This window comes from Ursus americanus, chromosome 34 (genome assembly GCF_024610735.1).
Source record: "Ursus americanus isolate L20-20 chromosome 34, mUrsAme1.1.p, whole genome shotgun sequence".
Classification (NCBI taxonomy): Eukaryota; Metazoa; Chordata; class Mammalia; order Carnivora; family Ursidae; genus Ursus; species Ursus americanus.
In genome coordinates, this window is record NC_142160.1 from 2,289,184 (window position 1) to 2,313,933 (window position 24,750).

The following is a 24,750-nucleotide window of genomic DNA, read 5'->3' on the forward strand; positions in this document are numbered from 1 at the left end:
ACACACACCTGGCCAAGTCCACCCCGTCCATCTCCACATCAGAGCTCTGACACTTGATGTCACTGTTATTTTTGCCAATTTTATTAGTATCATTGTTATTCGCACAAAGTAGGTGACATCAAAAAAATTCTCTGTAACTCAATAGAGATACTGTAATTCTAAAGAGGAATTGACTTACTGGAATGTTGAGTTGGAGGAAAAATCAAGGAAATGAGAAAAAGTGAAAGCTCATAAAATTCTCATCATATTAAAGGCCCACATCCACTCTCTTTTCAGGGAACACAAGGCACCCCCAGGTCTTTTAAAAGTCTTGAACTCTTTCTTATCCTCATTGAGCTCCCAGTATAATGGGATTTGTCCCAGGATGGAGAGGAGACCCCCAGACTCGCACCTCCAGAATCAGAATATAGGTCCAAGACATCTGATTAACACCTGAGTTATTCTGTCAAAGACTGGACAGAAGGCCAGCCTGCCAATCAAGTGGAAGAAGATGAAAGGAAATAAAGCTCAGGTGGCCACAACCCAGGCAGAAGTACACGACTTGGGGCGCCTGGGTGGCGCAGTTGTTAAGCGTCTGCCTTCAGCTCAGGGCGTGATCCCGCTAGGAGCCTGCTTCTTCCTCTCCCACTCTCCCTGCTTGTGTTCCCTCTCTCGCTGGCTGTCTCTCTCTGTCAAATAAATAAATAAAATCTTTAAAAAAAAAAAAAGAAGAAGAAGAAGTACACGACTTACCTGCGCTGTGTCAGGGGCATGGGGTCTGGTGTGCAGCCGCACATCCACGAAGCCCCCTGGAGGAGGCGTCTTGCTTGGGATGCTGTTGTAGTATGGGTGGTCTGAGCCGTCCCCCTCCTCTTCAGTCCAAGGCTCATCCAGACTCTGCATTCTGTTAGAAGAGGATTTTCCAGAGCTTTAGCTGAAAGCTGAGTGTGTCATCAAAAAACAACAAGCCTAAGGTTAGGACCTGCTACCTCAGAAAAGAGAGTTAGTCACCATCTCCTCACTATCTAGACCTCAATCCTAAAAAGCAGATGAATGGCTTGGCCAGATACTTCTGCTTTATTTGCAGTTCTACCTTCTGGAAAATTCCAATCATATTTGAAACAGGGAAGAACTCCTTTTTCCAAAACACATTTAATTAGAAAACAAAGGATTTATATCTAGAGATAACGAGATCCTCAAAGCACATTCATTTCAATAAGTCAAAGCATAATCAACTAAAAAGTGGAGATTTTAGTGACTTCAGAGAAAATGACAGAGTAAGAACCTCTGAAAATTCTCTCTTCCATAAAACAAACAAGAAAACTAGCAAAAAAGAAATAAGAAAGCATGGCTCATACACAAGAAAAAAGGCAATCAATAGAAAGTTTTTCTGAGGAAACTCAGATTTGGAACTAATGAGACAAAGATTTTAAATTAACTACTTTAAATATGACAATAAAGGAAATCATCAACAAAAAATAAACATGAGATTGTTGTCTCACCAAATAGGGAATATCAAAATAGAGGTAGAAGTAATTTTGAAAATAACCAAATAGAAAAGTTTAAAATGTTAATAACTGGAATAAAAAAATTCATAAAGGACCTCAAAACAGGTGTGAGCAGACAGAAGAAAGAATGACAGAACTGAAAGATAGTTCACTTAAGACTATCGAATCACAGAAACAGAAAGAAAAAAAAAAAAGAAAATGAACAGAACCTCAGGGACCTATGGGACCACATTAAGCAAACCAACATACACATGAGGGAGTCCCAGAAGGAGAGGAGGAACAGAAAGAGGCAGAAAGGACACATGAAGACCTCATGGCCAGAAACTTGTCAAATTTGATGAAAATCATTGATTTACATATTCAAGAAGCTAAAAAAAGAAAAAAACAAAACAAAACACCCCAAACGGGATAAACTAAAAGAGCTTCACACCTCAACACATCATAAACAAACTGTTTAAAGCCAAAAAGAAAGACAGAATCTTGAGAGCAGCAAGAGAGAAGGCACTCATCATGTGCAAAGGATCCTCACTAATATTTACAGCTAATTTCTCATCAGAAATAACTGAGACCAGAAGGCAGTGGGACGGCATAGTCCAAGTATGAAAAGAAGTACTGTGTACCAGGAACTCTCTATCCAGTAAAACTACCTTTCGAAAATGAAGCAAAAATTAAGACATTCACAGATAAAAACCAAAGAAAATTCATCACAGCAGATCTTCCCTATAAGAGATACTAAAGGGGGTACTTCAGGTTGAAATGAAGCACTAAACAGAAACATATATCCTCATGAGGAAATGAAGAACACTGGCGAAGTTAACTATGCAGGTAAACAAAAGACAAGAAGCTATAAGTAACTGTACACAAACCAGACGACCTAGACGAAATGGAAAAATTCCTACCAAGACTCAAACTACCAAAACTTACTTGAAAAGAAATAGAAAACCTGAATAGACCTGTAACAGACCTGGAAAGAGACGGAATCAGTAGCAATTAAAAACATTTATACTCCAAGAGAAACTCAGAATCACAGCTTCCTGGTGAATTCTATCAAACTCTAAAGGAGAATTAATAGCAATTCTTTACAACTCTTCTGAAAAATACAAAAGGGAGGAATATTTCCAAACCAATCTATGAGGCCAGTATTATCCTGAGACCCAAACCAGACAAAGATGTTACAAGAAAAGAACGCTGCAGACCAATAACTCTTATGAAAATGGATGAAAAGAAATCCTCAACAAAATACTCGCAAACCATATTCAGGAACACATAAAAAGAACTACACACCATGACTAAGTGGGATTTACCCCAGTAATGCAAAGTTGGTTCAACAGTTCGAAGTTGACTGGTGTAATACATCATATAAGTAGAATAAAAACAAATACCATATACTTATCTCAATAGACACAGAAAAAGCACATGACAAAATCCAACATCTTTGCATGACAAAGATACTCAACAAAACTTTGAACAGAAGCACATTTTTGTGATAAAGGGCATCTACGAAAACTCCACAGCTAACCACATGGTTAATGGTGACAGACTGGGTGTGATGCTTTCTCCCTAAGGTCAGGAACTTAATAAGAATGCTCCCCCTTTCTACTTCTAGTCACCCTTTTACTGGAGATTCTTTTTTTTTTTTTAAGATTTTATTTATTTATGTGACAGACAGCCAGAGAGAGAGGGAACACAAGCAGGGGAGTGGGAGAGGAAGAAGCAGGCTCATAGTGGAGGAGCCCAATGCGGGACTTGATCCCGGAACGCCGGGATCACGCCCTGAGCCGAAGGCAGACGCTTAACGACTGCGCTACCCAGGTGCCCCTTTACTGGAGATTCTAGCCAAAGAAATTATATAATAAGAAGAAATTAAAAAGCACTGAGGTAAAACTTAGAAGAAAATATGGGTATAAATCTTTGTGACCTTGCATTAGATACTGATTTCTCTTTTTTCCCCCAATTAACCCCATCCATTTATCTTTTAAATTTAAATTTCTTATTTAAATTCAATTTATTTAACATACAGTGTATTATTAGTTTCAGAGGTAGAGGTCAGTGATTCATCAGCTGTATATAACACCCAATGCTCATTCCATCACGTGCCCTCCTAATGCCCATCACCCAGTTACCCCATCCTGCCGCCCCTCCATCAACCCTCAGTTTGTTTCCTAGAGTTCAGCATCTCTTATGGCTTGTCTCCCTCTCTGTTTTTATCTTATTTTATTTTTACTTCCCCTCCCCTATGTTCATCTGTTTTGTTTCTTAAATTCCACATAGGAGTGAAATCATATGATATTTGTCTTTCTCTGACTGACTTATTTCACTTAGCATAATATTCTCCAGTTCCATCCATGTCATTGCAAATGGCAAGATTTCATTCTTTCTGATGGCTCAGTAGTATTCCATTTTGTGTGTGTGTGTGCGTGTGTGTGTGTGTGTGTGTGTGTGTCTTCTTTATCTGTCATCTATCGATGGACATCTGGGCTCTTTCCATGTTTTGGCAACTGTGGACTAGGCAATGGTTTCTTACCCAGGACACTAAAAGCAAAAGCAACCAAAGAAAAAAAAAAGCAAACTGGACTTCATAAAAACTAAAAACTATTGTACTTTAAAGGACGCTACCAAGAAAGCAAAAGACAATGTACAAAATGGAAGTAAATATTTGCTAATCACGTATGTGGAAAGAGACTAGTATTCAGACTAGATGAGGAACTCCTACATCAATAAATGCGCTAAAGACTTGAGCAGGCATTTTTCCAAAGAAGATATAAAAATTAGGCAATAAGCACATGAAAATACGCGTAATCATTAGTCATCAGGGAAATGCTAATGGGAATCAGTCGGGGCAGGGGGGGGTACCTGTGATGAAAATGACGGGCGAGCATAAGTGTTGGTGAGGATGTAGAGAAATGGGACCCTCACACGTTGCTGGTGGGAATCTAAAATGCTACAGGCACTTTGGAAAATAAGTTGGCAGCTTCTCAAAAAGTTTAGCATAAAGTTACCATGTGATCTAGCAATTGCACTCCCGGGTATTTACCCAAGAGTGCTGAAAGCTCCGTGCACACGAGGACTGTATGCACCTTCACAGCAGCGTTACTCACTCAAGCTAAGAGGTGGGCCCCGTGCAAATGTGGACAAAATGAAGAAAGGACATACAAGAGGTGGGATAGCCGTACAATGGAAAGTTATTCAGCCCTAAAAAGGATGCCGTACTAGTATATTGTACAGTGTGGATGAATCTGGAAAGCATTCTCCTAAGGGAAAGAAGACACTCAGGGACTGTATGATTCCATTTATACAAAATGCCCCGAACTGGCAAATCCACGAAGACTGCAAGTAGATTAGTGGTTGCCTGGGGGAGAAGGGGGAGAAAATGGGGGGTGACTGGTGATGGGCATGAGGCCATGAAAATGTGCTTGTATAATCTCTGAACATACTAAGTATCACTGAATTATATGCTGTCCAGGAGTAAATTTTATCATAAATGAATTATATATTAATTTTTAAAAATAGAACATGGAGCATTAGCTACACTTGAGTTGATTGTCATTGTCTTCTCTGGTTTTGTGTTGAAAATGGCCTTGGATTGCCACCAAAAAAAAAAAATCACAGAAAAAAATCTTCCAAGGAAAATCAGACCACACCAAAACAAAAACAAAAACAAAAAAAAAACCTCATTTAAAAGGACTATTTTGGATTTCCAGTTGGAGACGGGTGATGAATCCAGATAGAAGTCTCTCCCCTAATAATGAATACAATGGACAAGAAATAATTCACAAAAAAGCTATCCATTCACCAGCAGGAAGAGAAGAAAGGAGGAATCGTGTGCTGCAGACATGTTACTGTGATATTTGGGGCAGTCTGGTGGGCCCTGACACTGCCCCACTCCCTCCACGCCCAGCTGTCCACGTCTCCGCTCCAAGCCATGTGGGCGAAGGAGCTCAATGCACCAAATTCTCATACCTCTAGCTCGTATTTACCAAGTTGGAGAGACATGGCCTGAGGGAGTGAGGTGAAAACCCAAGAACTCCCCACAAACAGGAGCTCCTGTGTTGCTGGTCCCTGGTATCTCGGCATCTCAGGAGGAAAACCAGCCAGTGTCGCCCAGAGCCAATATCCCGGAACAGGGCAGGGAGGCAGGGAGGGTTCTCTCACGGCCCCGGCTGTCCCCACTAGAACAAAAGTAGTGTCCCCACCTCTCCCATGCTCTCAGACCTGCTCAGTGGATGTGACAAGTAGCTTGTCAGATGAGGTGACATGGGTGTCAGGCAGGTCCCCTCGTTCCTGCTCTGTTTTAGAAATGGTGTGCCCATACTTGCATTTGGAGTTGAAGTCTTTCTCAACAGATAAGATCCTGTCTACTTCATTGTCTTTCCCCTAAACTTTTTCAGACTTAATGATATAAAAAATTATATAGAAAATTCTTACCTTAAGTGCATTCCCAGAGAAGCAAGGCAGTTCACGTAACTCCCTCAATCATTTTTGTACATATTTTTATATTTATTTGACTTTAATGCCACATTTCCAAAGTAGAGAAAAGCATAGCAATTAATATAAAAGATAGGCCTCCACCAGAGATTAGACAAGTGTGAACATTTTGCTCTGTTTGCTTCCTTTTTTTTAAGAAATAAAATTTGTCAAACTTACTTTAGATGGATATATATATATCAAATTCACAGTAAAATGTGAATGGTGGAATCTAGAGGTGTTCACTGTAAAATTCTTTCTGTACGTTGGAATAGTTTCATTATGATACGTCGGGGAGGAGACATACCCGACAGATACAGTTAAATCCCACCCCATCACCGCCTGGTCCTCGGATACTGTACCGTTGGTGCACGACATTCTTACATGGTTTTGTACTCTTCACACACATGCATTTATCCATAAACAACATGCACAATTTTATTTATTGGTTTTAAAACGTCCATGAATGTTTCCTATCCCTTTTCACTCCCTTTAAGAGTTTTGAGATTTGTTCTGGTAATACACATATACCAATCTACTCTTTTTAATGACTATGTCCCATTATATACTAAACTTAAAAGTGGCAGGAGAATAGTGAACAAACTTGCAAATTTTATATACAGTGTATACAGTTTGCAGATAAGTGGGTGTGTATGAAGATTATAAAAACACGCTCTGCGCGTTCTAACTGCTCTTCCTGCACGCGGGCGCGTCTGAGCTCGGGGACGCTTCCACCAACTGGGAAAAAGTGAGGTCTTCGTGGGTACCTCCCAAATGGACGTCTTAAAAGCCATTTCCCAGGAGATGAGAGAGTGGATTGAAAGGCTGAGTCACGAAAGGGGCAGAGCTCAGAGGGGTGAAAGAAGCCTTCGTAATAACGAAGGTGAAAGTAGACACTGCCTTCGCGAGTAACCACAGAACGTGGCTGCAGACGTTGGAGCAGGAGTGGAAAGTAAATTCAGGAGAAATCAAGTTTCATGGACAGTGAACGCGCCCTCAGAAGAGGCTTTTGTGATGCAAGCCCAATCAAGGACAGACTGTTGGCGTGCCCCCTGTGACTTTCTCTGGATGCTTTATGCTGCACAAAATACTCTTCTGTCCTGAGGAAACTCAGTGGTACATCTTCTTACAATTCCTATTCGTATTTACTCTTTCACTGGACCCTTGAAAGAACACCACGCATCAGGCTGGGCTGTGCTGCTCCCACAGACAGTGGCCGAGGCTCACCCTGGCTACGGGTGTGTGTGCCCAAGGCCACCGGAGGCTCTGGGTCCCCAGGCCACCCAGCTCAGGGCCTCGAGGAGGGACCCCGAGTCACGGCCATGCAACCACGACGGCCAGAACAAGGCGCGTGTCCACCTGAGCCATGTAGACCCAAGGAGGAGACACATGGGACCCTCACCTGGTTGCAGAGGAAACAGCACGAAGCATATTACAGTGCATTCCTGTAACCTTGGCTACCGTCTCTATAGTTTCTAGACAATGTTTTCCTCAACATTCACAGCATCGCCCATATGTCGGCCTCCATCTGTGGGGCTCCCAAGCCTCAGCCCGGCCCCCCCAGGTGCCTCCAAGCCTGGAGCCCTGTGACCGACCACGTCTGTCCAGACCACACCCCGTGGAGGCCGTTTCGTGATTTTCTCCTCTCGAGTGACTTTAAGGGGAAAGGCTGTAAAATACAGAAAGGCCACTGCAAAGCGTGTCATAGCGCTACTCACCGGTCGTGGAATGCGGGCACCTTGGAAGGACACTGCAAATATTGCTTAAACCGGAGTTCAAAGGCCTGTCCGATAGAGCCGATGACATCCTGGGCCAGGCCGTCACAGCACTCCAGAATGTGACAAGCTGTGAGCACAAGCAGCACAGGCCTGTTAGAGACACCGGGGCCACCAGGCTCCGCATGGGAGGGCGCGTGTCCCTCACGGGCTGTCCCCGTAGCACCACCTACAGCCTGTCCCTGGGCCACAGCTGTAAAATGTCACCACAGGGATCCATCTCTTAACGGCTCTGCTTGCTAACACTAAGGGTTCTATTTGTAAATATATTTCAACATTTGTAATTTCAAATTGATTGCTCTTAAGAATCTCTTAGCGGTCTATAAAATACCCATTCCCAAGCCCAGCAGAAAGAACCAGGGTTTGGAAAGAAACGTCGATGAGACAGAGATCCTGATCGTAGCAAGAAGTGGGCCACACTGAGGCCCCGCGGGCCTGGGAATGGACCTAACCTGACTCTCGGGGAAGAGGCCTGCGCTAGTCCGTGGATGCGGAGCGGGCTGTCTGCTTGCCTCCCAGTGGGAGTCAAGTGTCCTCACTGAATGTGGCAACTCAAACAAATTAAAGAGGAATTTAAAGGGATATTAATTCACGGGTCTCTCCCACCGCACGCCGCCTGCACCTGCCCCACTGTGACAGCAGCAACTCGTGCAGGTTCCCAGAAAAGCAGCTCGTGCTCAACAGTAGATCAAAGTCAGGGTGTCAGTGGCCAGACGAGGGCCCCTCGGGGGCTGGAGCATCTCTTAGCCACTTTGGAACAGGCACCTGCCATCCCAGCGAGAAAGTAGGATGTCTCCTCCAGATGCACGTCCTTGGGGGCCGTGGGAGTCCCAACCCTCCCCGTGTGACCCACATGGCCTTGTCACTAATGAGGCAAAGGAATTCTCCCTGGAGAAAAGGGCCAGTGCAGGTGTCATACTCCACCTGGCTCCCGCCAATGGTTAGGAAGTCACTGTATTTGGGGTCCCCCTAGGGGCGTGGTGGGGGCAGGCTGCGGGAGGAGTCATTGCGCAAGGGGAGCTGCCCCCACACCTGTGAAGCCACCAAACCGTCCTCTCATTGCACAAAGCTCCCCTGGATGGCCACTGCCGGGGCGGGGTCCTCAGGCTTCTCGTCCCCCCAGGCTGGAGGGGGGTGCATCGAGGACACAGGATATCCTGGGAAGAGCAGCGTGACATATAGCAGCTCCGGATCACAGTGCAAGCCCCTCGGAACACTAGGGATGGCTAAGACGTGTGTCCCAAGGGCACAGATGCCAGCTGTATTTTTATTACTGATTATTGCTACTATTTTATTTTATTGTTGGTATTGGTTTTTATTAAACATCAAGCCCGTAGACACAGAGCAAGCCCGTACTAAGTAGCTGTTAGAGGCGCACGGTTGTGCATGACGTGGTAGGAGTGGAGGTCCCCGTCCAGCCCATAAGGAGGCAGGAGTCTGGGCAGGAGGGAGGGAGGCACTCCTGTCCCCACCTGCCTGTTTCCAGCTACGCACGCTACCCCTGCGTCCCCCACCGGCCACGGGAGCTGCCTGGTCGGTACTGTGGAGAACAGGCTGGGCAAGGGTCAAAAACAAGCAGCTTCCCTTCCTTCTGAAAAGCAGAGTCGCAGCTGTGGTGAAGCAAGGACACGGTTTACGCAGAGGGGCTGCTGGGTCCATCCGCGGGACCTGCTAGTCTACACGGCAGGGAGCCTGGACCGGGCCATCTTTAAGTCAGTTCCTGGGACACCTGCAAGGGGCAGGGCTGCAGGTGGAAACTCCCTGTTGGATGAGGGCAGATACGAGAGGGCAGCAGAGCCCCAGATGAGGACCTAAGTCCCATCCGCAGGCTCCGGGAGCTTGTGGCATTCCCTGGACGGAGCACTGGACTAGTGAGCTCTCACCAGACAGACGCAGACTCCCACACTCCAGCACGGTTTCCAGCCAACGCTAGCCTGTCATCTGGGGAATCGGCATGTGCCGCATTGCTCGGGGTTTTAGATCAGAGACAGGTAAGGGCTCGAGGCCCAGCAGGAGTGTGCCGCGTCTCCTGGCCCCAGAGGCAGGCTCGCTGAGCTCTTAGAAAGTAATTTCACACCTGTCAGATTGGCAGGGACTTAACCGACAGGGAGATGAGGTCAGGCTGGAGGATGGTGGGTCCAAACCCACTATAACCGGAGACCGTTTAAGCAGATGCCCAGGAGCAGACAGAGACGCGCTTGGGGCAGAAGCTGTGTGAAGACGGGGGGGCGGGAGCCGTGCGGTCACCAGCCGGGACACCCAGCCTAGCCGGCGCACCCCCAGGAGCTGGCAGAGGCAGGAAGGGTCCCCCCTCCAGGCCTCAGATGGTGGGGCCCTGACGGCGCCTTGCTCTTGGGCCTGCAGACACTGTAAGCAGGAGCTCTAGCAAATGGATAAGCAGTCCCCTGGGGAGGAACGGGCTCGCATGGCGCCCTCCCCCAAGACCTGCTTATCTGCGGCCACAGCATAGAAGCTGCTGCAAGGTCAGGAGGCGTGGCCTCCCTGAGTCAACGAGGGGTCTCAGGGACAGTCCCGGGCTCATCAAGACCCCCGATGCCCCCTTCCCGTCTGAGCTCAGAGCTTTGTGATTACCCCACCTGTGGTTCAGGAGTGACCACGCGGCAGTTACAATCCAGAACAGCACCTCACCTATGGGCCGCCTCGCCCCCCACCGCTGACATCCACACACCTGGGGGAGAATAAGGCTAACACCATAAAATCTCATCAGCTCTGGCTTCGAGGAAGGAAGGCGGTCCTGCCGCACCTCCGAGGACTAAGCCAGGGCAGGAAGAGGCCGGGTGGAAAATCACCCTCACACACTTAGACGGGAATGCAAATTTTTACAGCCAGACTGGGTGGCAATTTGCAAGGTCCACTGACCTATCCACCATCTAATCTCCCTGCAAATGCCTCTGGGAGGGGCCGCACAACATCGTGGGGAAGAACAGGGAAGGAGTCTGTTCTTGGACCCCCGGGGGTCGGTCCACCTGGCAGACATATCTCGTCACATGGCGCCACCTCACGGACAGCAACCTGTTCTCTGTGGGAGGTCGTGGAAATGTGTCCGAGATACGGTATGGGGGAGGGGGGCCAAAACAGAACATTAGGATCTCATTTGCATTAGAATTTTAACAGAAGAGAATATATGTGTATGTACGTAGATAAAAAGGCTTGTAAAGCGAACTAGAAAGTGTTAACAGGTGGTACCTGGGTTGGAGGGTGGGAGGAGGGGGAACTAGCCCATTGCAGCAGAAGTGTTGCTTTATATTGCTAGAAACTGCAGCCCCGCTCTTTGTGGGCGAGTTCCACGCTGGAGCCGTGGGACGCACCCGTATTCAAGGGTAGCGCACCGTACTAAGCCTGCCCACCCAGGTGGTTAGCACCCATGGGTGGGGCTTGGGTTTTGGACATGATAAAAAGAATGGGGCTGTGGGTGTGGAGGTAGGGTCTAGGAATCAAGGGTCTAGGAGGACAGAAAGTACTGGAACATTCAGATCCCCCATCCAGCCTGCGTCTGAGGCCGTGGCAGTGTTGTGGGCTGTGAGGGGACGGCACGAGAGCGTGGACCCTGGGCTCCAGGGCTGTGCAGGGCAGTGGAGCCTTGGGGTGGCAGAGTTGGCCACGGAGCTGGGGCTGGACAGGAGGACGGGCGGGTTGTGGAAGGTTCCAGGTGTAACCGAGGCCACGTTCAGGGCCTGAGTGGGATCTGCGATGGGCAGGTCGGGTGCACCAAGCTACAGCTGTCTGCACGCGGGTGTGTGTTTGACGCTCACGGTCGTCCAGTGTCTCCCAACCCGGCCAAGTATGCTGCCACACTCGACTGCCCACGAGCCTCCACGGTCATTAACAGTGCGGCAGGACACACGCTGGTGCCACTGGCGGGGCGGAGATTATGAGGAATATCTGGCGCCCGGCGTTAAGCCCGGCTGCGTATGAGTGAGAGCGCGTGAGAGTCAAGCACTGCTTACCTCTGCGATTAACGGGGTCCTTCGCTACATACGCAACGTAGTCTGTTGTGTCCTGTCAAAGAGAAATGAGACACACGCATCACTATTCACACGGGGCACAGACCAGCTCGGGAGTCAAACAGCCCAGTCAGGCGGCGCTCCTCCAGCCCCGTGGGCAGGAATCCCTGGACCTTGTGAAGTGGGGATTCTGGCTCGGCAGGTGCGGGCCAGGGCCTGAGTTCGGCATCCTCCCCAGCTCGCACTGGTGCTGACGCTGCTGTCTGCGCCCGTGGCCCAGGCAGCAGGGGTGTGACGGGTACCCCGTTCTCTGTGTGTTGGGCCCCCCGGGAAGCTCTAACAACACTGAAGTCCGAGGCCCAGCTCCTGGATAATCTGACCTAAGTGGGCTGGATGCCAGGAAGTTCTGAGGCTCTGCAGAGGCTCTGCTGTGACGGAGGCCGCCGACCCCTGCCCTCAGCTCTGCCCGACAGTGGTCCTCTTTCTGGCCTCCCTCGCGGGCCTTGTGGAAACACAGACTGTGGGGCCCCACCTTGGGGCTTCTGATTCTGTGGGTCTGAGGTGAGGCCCGCAAACGTGCATTCTGACAAGTTTCCCATAGATGCCGGTGCTGCTGGGCTAGAGGTCACGGGGAGACCAGCTTAGTGACAAACGCCTTCCTGGGTGGACGAGAGGTGACGGTTCTTTTCCTCTCAGACAGAAGCAGTAACTTTAATCCTCTTCAGTCGTTTCAAACCTGTGAGCTCCGTGGAGTGGTCTGGCTGTTACAGGGGACACACGAGTTCTCTTGGCCACATGGAGGAAACTGTCCTCAGAAGTGGGCTGGGGCTACCAGGTGGGTTTTAGTTTCTAAACCAGCAGAGGAAACATAATTCTCTTCATTTTTGAAAGCAGAAAAGACATCCCTGCAAAGCTGACATTTGCAACATTCAGAAAAGTCTCAGGGGGGCAGCTGGTAAAGCCTCACCCCATCCTGGCAGATACTTCCCAAATGTCACTGCCTCGAGGCTCCAGAGTTAGAGACGAGCTCCCACTGTGTTCAGCATCTGACAGATTCTGTGTCGTGAGCTCCTCCGGTGCTTCTCTCCGTGGGCAGGACACCCCCCCACTTCGCTCTCTCTGCGGTGCTCCAGGAAAACACTCCGACGGGAGGGGTGAGGACAGTGAGCGTGGGGGCATGCGGGGGTTATGAGCACCCACTGCAGACGGTGTGAAGTGCAGGGTGTGTGTCCGTACGCCGTTCCCCAGCGCTCACGGCAAGGGCTTTCCCAGTAGCGCCTGACTTGACTTGAGGTCCCTCCAGCGTGCAGCCCACCTACGCTGTTTCAGCCTCCCGCTCAGGCCACGGCCCACTGGTATATGCACAGACTGAGCTGGGAAGGGTGTGGACCCGGCTTCCGGTCATTTCCATCAAGAAAGGTCTGGTCAGGGTCTGACGCCATCTGTAGCTTGGACTCACAGATGGTCTTCATGGATTCAGGAGCTAACAGCATTGAAAGGTCCTACGATAACACTTGTGTCTCTCAGTCTGAGATCCATGGAACCCTGGGGCTGGGCAGGTATATTCCCCATTGTGTGAGATGTCATCAGAATTTTTTTTAATTTATGTTTTCATTTCCATGATAATCTTAAAAATTAATACAAGACTATCCGGACCGTCCACATGACCACCGTGGTATCGGTCCTGCACGCGATGTCAGCGCCAGGGTTGTCTGTTGGGTTTTCGATATTACGGGTGCCAGGTTTTTAAAGAATTAGAGAAAAAAGAACACTCAGACTAGATGCTTTTGCCCCAACTCAAGCAATGAATGTCACGTTTGTACATAATGATGTATCATGAAGGGCTTGAATAGAATAAATCAGTGGAAGGACTGAGTCATCCAGGCGCCCTCGGTAGTGGAAAGATGCCGACCTTGAAGGCTCCTGCGCCGTGATGGCCAGTTCCAGAAAGCCCCCACTTCCTTCTCCTCCTCCTCCTTCGCCCCCCTCCTCCTCCGCTCCTTCCCCTCCTCCCTCCTTTTCCTCCTCCCCTCCTGACCAAAGGTAAGCAGCAAATTCCCTTGTGACCCCACCTTCTTAATGAAAGAAGCAATATGCAAAAATAGAACATTCTCATTCTGCTCTCCCTCTCTCTCCCTTCCTCTCTGCACTCCTTCCCTTCTGGCAAAGCAAACCACTCAGACAACAGCATTAAATTTGGGGAGAAAAATTCTAATTCCAAACACCTATGAATAAACCAGACTAAGTAAATTCATAGCCCTCCAGTTGACTTCAAATAGAACATCAGAGGGCCCTCGTGGACGTCCAACAGAAAACAGGAATGAGGCAGGACTCGCCGTCCCAGACGGGGAACCCTGACGGCTCTGAGACTGGGGATGGTCCCACGCGCTCTTCAGAAAGCCAGCACTTGGAGAATTTTTGTCAGCTTTGGGTTGATGAAATGAAAATTAATGGTAGCCCAGAAGAGCTTGTGGAATCGGGAGGGGGACAGCTGGCATCCCAGTTACCTTTCCCAATCGTGTGCTTAAAGGCAGCCCTTGAAGCTAGGCCCCGTCTGAGGAACTCCCAGTGAGAGCAAAGAACACAAGCCATGGGCACTTACCGGGTCTCCCCCGGATGCGAAGGAGATGGACTGCATGTGGTGGTTCGCGATTATCTGTCCAGAACAAGAAATGAGACACGTTGTCAGTACCCAGCCCACAGCTCTGGAAAACCAACTGTTCGCTGGAAGACGGGAAGAACCGGCAAGGTGTCGTGAAGATGGGTCAGGCGGGTGTCCCGTGAGCACGACAGTGATCGGTCACGACCGCAGCCCACCTGTACTGGGCTTTTCCCAGCACACCAGCTGCTGGTCCGCTCGGCCAGAACCATGCCACGTGGGTCTGACGGCAGCCCTCGGGGGAGGAAGGAGGGGCGCCCACTTCACAGACCGGGAGCCTGAGGCCCAGGGGCGACAGCGGGCCTTAGGCAGCACTGTGACCACGCACAGGGCGTCTCCGACAAGGAAAGCGTCTCACCCCCACACCGAGAGACAACCACGGTGCAGGGTCTGTCTCCAGAGACAAGCGGCCTGCCGCACAGACCCGCAGCGAGCGCGGAGGGAAGGGTGTCACCCGCTTGAATCCCAGGTGCGTACAAATCAGAAAGCCCGCATCAAACATGGGGCCATCTCGGATACTCTTGTAATCAACGTGATCAATTTAAAGGCCAGCAAGGACATTCCAAGTTAATTTAAAACTGGGAAGTTTCCATTAGCTTTGTAGATGGCAGCCTGTGGTGGGATTCAGGAGACACTGAGTAAATTAGAAGCTGCCCTAAATTTAATAAGCTACATAAGTTTTCCCTGCTATTTTTATCATTTTGAAGACAATGTAATAACAGTGAAGTAAATTCCAGGGGTGGAAACAGCGGTCCTGCCCCCACCCCAATACCGCCAGTGTTCTCTCCGCATGGACCCTCATGCCCTCGCAGCAGGCAGGGGGAAATTATGCAGGCGGTACCCCACCATCCCAGGGCCTCCCGGCCACATTCCTGTCACCCTCAAAGCAAAACCATGACTGAGCTGTAGGAGAAAATCAGACAGTTTAAAATGCCCACTTAGATTGTTGGCACTTGAAAACCTGCTCGGGTTCTAGGAAGACCTGAGCGTTTAACTGGATAGAAACTACCAGGCCGGCTCCGGAGCCTGTGAGGACCCGCTGGCCCGATCCACCTGCAGCTGCGTGCGGCCTTCGGGAACCCTCCCGCCTCCCGTCCTGGGGGAGGAGGCCCCCAGCATGGCAGCGAGCACCAGCAATCCCCACGTGAGGATAAACGCCTAGAAGGTGTTGATTCTTGCTTATTTAGATTCTGCTCCTAAGGCAGCTCTCGTACTGGGGTTTGGAAACTGAAGAGGATGTTATGACTCAGGGGAACAAATGGAAATTGTATTTGGTCACTGCGATGCCTGACCGTTAACGTGTGGTTGTTTTCAGCCCTTCGGGTAAGATGTAAATGAAACAAGAGCAAGAAGCCTGGAGATGGTAAACAGCAAGCAGGTGTTTCTATCCGAGGGAGGTTCTTGGTGCTTCTCCTCCCTGAGCGCTCTGCAGAGGGGGGTGGCCAGGGCCATTCATGGTCACTCTGAGTGGGGCAGTGAGTGTCCAGCAGGGCCTGCTTCTAAACTGCAGAGGCCAGCCCCTACACTCGGCCACGGGAAAGCCAGGGCATGTGCTGGGACACACGCCAACCATCCCGGGCTGTGCTCCTGAGCCCAGCCCCGCACCTGTGCCCCACAGACAGTGAGGACTGGACACAGCCAACAAGTCCCCAGTCCCAGGACGGTTACATCCATTCCACTCTTCCTTAGTTTGTTTTTTTAAGGGAGGAATGAGGGAGACGGGGAACTAGGAGGTGTATCCCACAGAACTGAGGGCCACGGCCGGAAGATCCCTAGAAACATGGGAGCAGCCATGCATCCTGTGAGTGTGGATAGGGGCGTGTGGTTCAGGGCTGAGGGGACCCACCTCCCTCAGCTGTTGTGAGGAGTGAGGGCCTTTGCAGCCTGGGCCGCAGGTGCTCAGCCCAGAGACAGCCCCAGAGAAAGGCTGAGGCTGCTGAACCCTTCTAACCCACCACCTAAGTAACAGTCACCCCACCCATCGGTGAAAAGACGGTGATTATCTGTGGGGCGGGCAAAGGAAGAGGAGGAGTGAGAGGTGTCAAAACAAAGCCCAGACGTTGCCTCTCGTTTCTACGCTGGATCTATAATTTATTTCAATACCTCAGGTGGGGGGCAGACGAATAAACGAAGCTGGGGTGCTGCCTGCTTCCCTGGGGAACATTTAAATCACGAAATATAAATATATAGCAACATAAAGGTGACCCGGGCATCCCTGGGAGCACACAGCCAGAGTTGGGGAGGGTCGTTCGGGGGTCTGGGGCTGGCCCACGTCTCGCCGTGTGGATGCATCCAATTTCCAGCTCACACTGCCCGCAGCGGAGGCCCGGGCTGAGCACAGCTCGCGCCCCCATGTGTCTATGAGCGTTCCCACCTGTTGGCACCTGGGGCTGCCCCTGAACTACATCCACTGTTCCTGCTGAAGGATCTGAGGTCGGAGATGCCGACGACAGACACTGCCGAGGTGCCCGCCCTCCCTCATAGACTTCACCCCACGGTCGCCACGGCTGTGGGGCCACGGCTGGCGGCAGGCATCCCACAGCGGCCGGGCAGGCCCACGTCCTCGATCACAGGATGCTGCCAACCGCCAGAGGCTCCGGGTGAGGAACCACGGAGACAGAAAAGATAGGATTCATTAAGCCGCCATGTGCCATCCACTTCAGAGATGATGGAATGTGGAAGTAAGACATGGGCTGTGGCGCCAAGGAAACGGGGTGTCAAAAGCAATGAGAGAGGAACCGGTGGCAAACACACGCAGCTCTCCTTGCTCTGCGAGTAAATCAATGACTTCAGACATCATCCTTAAGGAAAAGGTCGTTTATAGCAGAATTAAAGAAAACCAACCGCATGCATGGTTCCGTGGGCGACCCCTGCACACCTGTCGTGGGGGCTGGGGCAGGGCGGCCCCCGAGGGCCTACAGACCTGTTTCGAGTCGGGCGTGCGCAGGTTCAGGCTGGCGGTGGATATGGTCAGGGAGATGCTCATCCCCGCAAACTGGAGGTTGCTCTTGCCCAAGATGCTGGACAGCATTTTGCTGGGAGGCTGTGAAATCAAGCAGCGTGATTTTAGCTTTGATTCCCACGGTTGCGGCCTCTCTGCGGTTCCCGTCTGCCACACCCCCAAACCCCCACCCTCCCGCCCTCATGAGGCTCGGGAAGGAGACTGTGCCAGGAATGAGCTGGGAGGCAGGACCTGACGCTAACACGTAAGTTCTGCAACACACAACAGGCGGCTGTAAGAGCTCATATGACACACTGGGATGAGGACACCTGCGGGACGTCAGCACTGTCTGTCCAGGTGGCTCCTGTGGGGACGCGTCTCGCGTCCCTCCTAAGCCTGGGGAAAGTGCCATGGACCAGCATCCACAGCCGTGAGGCTCAGGACCGTTTCATCCCAGCGGGAGTTAGGAGGGTCCAGCCCACCGGGCAAAGGGCATCCTGCGGAGTCTCGAGACTGCTCGCTGCGGAGGGGCATGGAGCACAAGGCCTCTGGCTGGAACATGGGCCAAGACAGAACTCGCACGAGGCAGCATCTGGTGGGCTCACACAAGGACGGACAACTGGCTCAGCTTAACTACAGGTCCTTCGCACGGGCCCGACGGACTGCGCTTTCCCACCAAGCACCTTCCCCCAGGCACTGCCAACACCTGCCTCCCTGTCCAGGGCCCGCTGACCATCCTTCCCTTTCAGATTAGAATGTGTCCCCCTTAGATATGCCAGTTAACACTAGTTCTTAACCAGGCATGCACTGTGTTTTAATCTCCTGACGGAGCTGTTTAAAAAAAGAGTCGCCGGCTCCCCCAGATTCTGATTAAGTCACACCTGGGGTGGGGCCCAGAAACGCGCCTAACTTCCACCACCTTCGCCTGGCTCTGAAAGAGGAGCTTCCCTACCTCTGTCCTCACACTTCCTCCTAGTTACCAGCTGCCCTGTGGCTTCTCTGATGTCCCCAAGCCATGATGACAAAACCGACCCGCAGCCCCGGGAGTCGCGGGGGCAAACACGCCAGCTGCCTGCAAACCTCAGGCTCAGCACAGACTGGGAGACAGAGCTGCTCCCCGTGATAGGGTCTGGGCTCAGACAGACCCGATGGTGGGTACTTAGTTATGTACCTGCGAGACTTTTACACAGAGGGTTTTCTGAGCTTTCTCTTCATCCATATTTTCCCTGCCAGTCTAACCACCTCAGAAGTGTAAAGGTTGAGTGACCTGGGCTTGAGCTAAGCCCACCACCTACACATGTGGCTTCTCTCTCTGTGCCTCAGTTTATGCCATCAGAAAAATGAGGATAAGTGACATTCTGGAGCAGGTTACAGCAGCTAATGATGGTATAAACTGAGGCTCAGCTGCTATGAAAAACTGATTTACGTAAACTTACAATTAAATAAATTACATTTAAAAAACAATAAATATTCAACACTTGTCACTTTCTAGCTGTTTCTGCTACATTAACAGTCACCCATGCTGTTCTTGTCTACTGCACCTGGGCCCCAGGTGGGAACCCGTGCAATGGGCTCCGGCCATGCCTGTGTACTGCACCTGGGCCCCAGGTGGGAACCCGTGCAAGGACATGCTGCTGCGCGTCTTCAGGGATGTCACGTTAGAGCTTGAAGTCAGCCAGGCGGAGGACATACACCACGGAAACTGGCAAACACTATAAATCTGGTGCTGCTTACTCCGCCCCCGAGAGCCGCTGGTTAAATTTACCTGCACAGCATTGGGGCGTCTGTCACAAAGGCCGTTCTAGTGAAGTGAATTCATGCCCATTAAGGCCTAGAAGAGCTCAGGCCCTGTCTCATGTGTCTGTTCTCATCACTGTCTGTAGGTTTTGGCCCCCGGGGTGCAGCTGGGGCGCTGACGTGGGTCGGCCAGTGAGAGCCAACTGTCCTGCTGAGTGCATGGCAGGGGGACCGTAAACTCTTATTGTCTTAAAAGTGTGGAAAGCCAGGCCGTGACAGGTGGGGTGTGACTGAAGGTTCTGCATGGGGAGAATACACAGGGGACAGTACCTTTCTCTTCCTGAAGGCTCCCTTGGCACCAGGGACGGCTTCACACACACGGCTGATGGCTTCCCTTAAGGAGGCAGGAAGAGAGATCCATTTGTCATGTTAATCAGGATTCTGCAACCCAGAGACCACACCTGCACATCCCCAGGGAAAATATCTGCTGTGCATTCAGTGTAGACAGCAGCCGCCACCACCTCCCACAGGGGTCACCACTTTCCCTCGAATGAACAGGTCATCTTGAACCTCTGACGGGCATCCCCAGCTCTTCGTGGTGCTGGGGATGCATCCTGACGGTGTGCTAGGTGTCGATGCCACACTCCTCTGTTGTACGTTTGGTTAGGATTCCATCTAATAGTCTGAATAACCTCACAGAAGAGATCCAGCTTACACTCATGAGCACCTTTCCATGATTGCTCTGCAAACCTGCAAAACCTTAAGACTGTGAGACCGCCAAAATATTTAGCTTCTTTAAATCAACCTACTTTACCCTAATACACTGAATATGCAAACAGCATGATGGCATTTATTTAAAGTTTACAAATAAGCAAACATTAGTATCCATTTAGAATTAATTGATACATGGTTGAACACAAGTATAAACATGAACAGGAAAGAAACACATTTACCTGTTTTGAGCAGCTCTTGGAGACACTGTTTACATGAATGACATTCTGGGAGTCAAGCTAGGGAATGGTATTTAGATAGAATCTAATAGGAAAGGGAGTTGTAGGACAAGTTAGTTTGAAGGTAAGGGTGAGATAGAATAGGTAAAGTGTATAAAGGGGACTTCAGTATTTTTTAATCAGTATTTGAAACAAAATGACAAAATTGATTAAAAGCTGAATTTTTCCATATATATGATAATAAAAATATTGTTTAAAATAGCAACATGGGAGATAATTTATCCCTTACCACACATGCACACATATATGGGAACTTAGTATGACACTATGTGTCCTTTATTCAGCCTTACAAAAGAAGGAAATCCTGCCAGTTGCAACTACATGGATGAACCCAGAAGACATTATGCTAAGTGAAAAAGGCAGATCACAGAAGGACAAAAACTGCATGATTTCACTTATATGAGGAATGAAGTAGTCCTAGGAGAGGAGACTTGAATTCTAAAGGTTGACCTCTAGCGTGTGGGAAAGGACCTCCTGGGACTTCAAGCCTTCTTAAAAATTTTCAGACAAGTCCAAGGTGCTAAAATCTAAAATGGACTGCTTTCTAGGCCAGCAATAAATCAGCCAGCAAGCCACAAAAAAAAAAAAAAAAAAAAAAAGGATTCCATCTAATAACCCAGTACTGGGACATGTGGCCTCCTGGCGTTCCCTTCAAGGCCACGGTCCGGGCACAGGCCCAGACCTGATCAGGTACTGCTACAGTTCCGCATCTTTCCAAAGTGGGTCAGCATGTCATCAAAAGAAACTTGGTCTTCTGAGTGTTATTCTCAGGTTCTGCAGTTGGTAAGCGTCCTCAAACCAAGAGGGTTCTGAGGGAGGGGAGGCACTCCAGTGGGACACAGCCGAGCCAGACGTGAGGTCTGTGCAGGGCAGCTCTCCTGAGCACACATTTACTGAGCAGCAACTATGTGCTGGGCGCTGCCCTAAGGAATGGAGGCAAGGAGACTCGTAGGTATAGGGGACGTGATGGGAGGTCCGGCTACAGAGGGTTCCCCAGGACAGGAGATCTCAGGAGGTGGGGAGGTGGGGAATGGACCACAAGGAGGCGGCTGTGGTCCAGATGCTGGAGGCAGGGTGCCGGGGGCTACGGTGGGGAGGACATAGCTGGCAGCAGGTGGCTGCAAGTGAACAGGTCACTCTGTGAGCTGGCCTCAGTGGGAAGTGACAGGGACGAGCCAGAGATGGCTCTGAAGTCAGGAGCCCAGAAAGGAGCTGGGTGCACCTGAACATCTCACCTCGCGTGTGGGGAAAGGACAAAATAGTAGGAGAACACAGAAAGAGAAACAGGGATCTGGACATGCCAAGTGACAAGACAATGGGTCCTCAGAAACATTCTGCAAGCTTTCTACACTAAATACTTCATGAAATTATTTTCTATGACCTAGAAAAATAATTGCCACCACAAGACAATGCTCTTAAGAGAAATCTGTGCTTGTTAAATTAGTAAGAGACTATTGAGGTAAGCCTCATCTTTGCCACTGAATTCACCACAGGGAGTGCAGAAAGACTCTTCTAGAAGTTCAGATGCCGTGAAGACTACAGACTGAATCACTGTGACTCAGAAAAAGTTCATTTAAAAGGAAGGAGTGTTTTTGATGTTTATGCTTAGTCATTTATTCTATAATAATTTTCCAAATGTGGTTCTATCGAAATGATCACCCAAGTACCTTCTGAAAGTAAATTCCTATTGAAGAAGGTCAAGCTGTCTCTTTATAGAACTATATAAACCCCAGCATCTATATTTTATCTATTTAATTAGAAAAAAAAGCTCAGTGCATCTCTGCACTGTGCTTGTTATATGAAGTGACAGATTCGGCTGAGCAAAGCAGCCAAGTCTCTGATGGTCCCAGCAGGCCAGAAAGGCATCACCCGGCAGGAAGCTTCCCGTAAGTCTCTCCTTAAATATCCATAATAAGCTTCTGATCTCTTTCCTGATCCGCCAACTTGGACAATGAGAGAAGGAAATTAGCCTTGGGTGACAGTTTCCCAAGAGGATAAATGTCAAGTGTCTAACCTGTATGACATCCGTGTCTGAGCTGGCAGGCCACGAAGCTTGGGCCACAGGCCTCCCTCCCGCCTGTGTGTGGCTTCTGAGAGAGGTGGGAACCACCCGTGGACATTAGAATGGGTTGGGGAGAGGCAGTGCAAATAATAAACCCATCTGTCAAGCAAGTCCTCCCACAGAGAGTCAGACAGAGTCCCAGGGTGCATTCAGAGACTCAATTTTTTGTCCTTAAGATTTGCAAATGTCAGAAATTTCTCAGAGCTGTAGCACCTAATAAAGTCCAAAGGATCCCCTTGTGAGTTTTAGAATCCCTTTACAGGGCTGCAAATCAAGCTGCTCTTGGGAAAAATTTCCTCTCTCCACCCCCAGCACATACTTGCTTCTAATGCTTGTGTGCTAACCTGCGTGCGTGCGAATGGTCTCTGCGCCCAGGCTGATGGCATCTGTTTCCATTTGAAGTAGGGATGTCATGCAACATAGTAACTACCACCCTTAGATGCCTGCTAACTCCGCGGTATAACCTCAGAGGTCAGGATTCTCCTTGTCCCTCCCTACCATCTAGCACAGCACGTTTGCATGAGTGGTCCTATCTCAGTTCATTCAGTTAGCAATAATTATTTAGCTTTGTGTCATTCCACTGAATCATGGTTTGAGTCTCAGGTGGCAATAACAGGTGCTTCCCTGTCATTAATAACAGAGATTACGCCTTGACCACCTGTTCAGCGTGACCCCACCTCAGTGAGCCATGACATGACCTCAGAGCTCAGCTAACAGGGATCTCTGGCACCTGTGCAGTCACCCGAAAGTAACTGATGTCTCCCTTTGTCATGGTCCCACCACCTCCCCCCATTCAGCATGAAGTTTTCATGAGAGCCAGCCCCTCCCTTATTTCATAACTGCTGCACAGAGTGTAGCAGAATTTGAGAACTGGGCCCTTCGGACTCATGGAGCACCACCTTTGTCCCCACTCATCCATCTTGTGCTGCCCATTCCCCCTCTTCCCCCCAACATTTTACAGACTAAAATCATTAAATAAAAAGGTGTCCCAAATGGTGATGTTGCCATCATGGGTTTATATTCTAGCAGATGGAGGAGCAACGACACATGTGATGGCAAAGTGCCATCCATTCCACAAAGAAACAAAAAGGAGAGATATACATGGTGAAGGGGAGCAAAACACACCACCCACACAGGGCACACTGGCATTGGGATTATTCTGAGCTGAAGGCAGCCGAGAAGCAGCAGGTGCAAGAAATATCTCTGCTCTTCCCCCCAAATGCCTAAAAGCAGGACATAAATTTGTAGAGACAGCCCCACTCCCCCGTCTACAGGGAAGGACAGAGGTGAATCACCAGACAGCCCCCCGCAGCCCCGAGACCCAGCCTAGGCATCAACACACTGCAACTGGCTCTCCCTGTCCATGGATTTCCCTGTGTACTTGCATCCCCACAGTTTGCCACCCTGGGAAACCCAAAATTCTTTTCCTGGGCTTTGTCCCTTCTGTCTGGATTTCTTGTTCTTTGTTAAGACGTGATATAAGCCCAAGTTCTAACCATTTCTTTGAGTTACTCATCACTGAGTTTCCCTGCATGAATGTATACTGCATGCATAGATCACCTGCTTTTCTCCCGTTAGTCTGCCTTTTGTCTTCAAGGCCCTAGCCAGAGAACACAGGAGGGAAGATCAGAAAGTGTCTTCCTCCCCTGCAATGACAAATACAGTAATTCATACCCAAGGCAGACAGAGTTACCAGTGAGTGGTGTTTCAGTGTCTGGGCAGCTATCCAGGAAGAAAATCAAACTGGGTTTCTGTCTTGTGCCTTATACACAAATAAATCCTAAATGGATTGCAAGCTTAATTTTATCATAATGAAACCATAAAATACTTTAAAAAAAAAAAAGAAAAGAAAAAACCTGGGAGGAATTTGTTTTTATTTATTTGAATGGAAAGATGATAAAAATCCAGAACATAAAAGAAAATACTGACACACTCATGATCATAAAAATAAAACTTTATGCAGAAGAAAAAACGGTAACATTTCATACTCAAAAAGATAATTAATATAACTCACTAAGAAAATATCAAAAGCCCAATATAAAAAAGTTAAAAGATACAAAGAAAGAGTTCACAGAAAAAGAAATACAAGCGGATATTGGACTTATCAAAAGATTCTCGGCTTTATTCAAAATAAGATGACAAATTCAAGCCCAAGCTAAAATGCCACCTCACGGCCAAAGACCGGAGCTTGACAAACATCGTAAGAAAGCCCTCCACGTGGCGAGAAGCAGTGCAGCACAGCGCAGCCTCCGAGGGGCAGACTGGTGGCATCAAGCAGGATGGGCTGTGTGCAGACCCCACCGTCCAGCAGATCCACTTCTGGGCACGCACTCTCTAGCACACTGGGAGACGGCCAGGGGATATGTCCCAGGGGACACCACTCACTGCAGCCAGGTTTTTAATAGGGTGGGAAACCCTCAGCGGCTGTCATAAGAGCCAACTCAAAAGTGATGGCACCTCCTCAAAGTGGACCGCCACCATTGTGCTGGTGATGGCACCCTCTGGACCCTCCCTCCCCGTCCTCCAAGCCAGCTCTTGTTCCCATGAGCTGTCCCTGCAAATTCGTCCACACCCGCCATGCCCCCAAATGTGGAGGGCAACCTGCTTGCATGCATCTGCCCCCAGCAGGCCCTTCACTCCCTTGCCACAC

General features: G+C 49.5%; 1 protein-coding gene across 2 annotated transcripts in view; it reads right to left on the bottom strand.

Annotated features, from left to right (window-relative positions):
* The window catches only part of SHC3 (SHC adaptor protein 3), a 105,369-nt gene that overhangs the window by 24,049 nt on the left and 56,570 nt on the right, over positions 1-24,750 (bottom strand). For both annotated transcript variants that reach the window (XM_045772554.2, XM_045772556.2), the window contains exons 3-8: positions 19,359-19,422; positions 17,274-17,393; positions 14,294-14,347; positions 11,695-11,746; positions 7,670-7,796; positions 733-883 (exon numbers count right to left, since the gene is read on the bottom strand). In XM_045772554.2, coding sequence (XP_045628510.1) covers positions 733-883; positions 7,670-7,796; positions 11,695-11,746; positions 14,294-14,347; positions 17,274-17,393; positions 19,359-19,422 — 568 coding nt within the window. The remainder of the gene's footprint in view (positions 1-732; positions 884-7,669; positions 7,797-11,694; positions 11,747-14,293; positions 14,348-17,273; positions 17,394-19,358; positions 19,423-24,750) is intronic.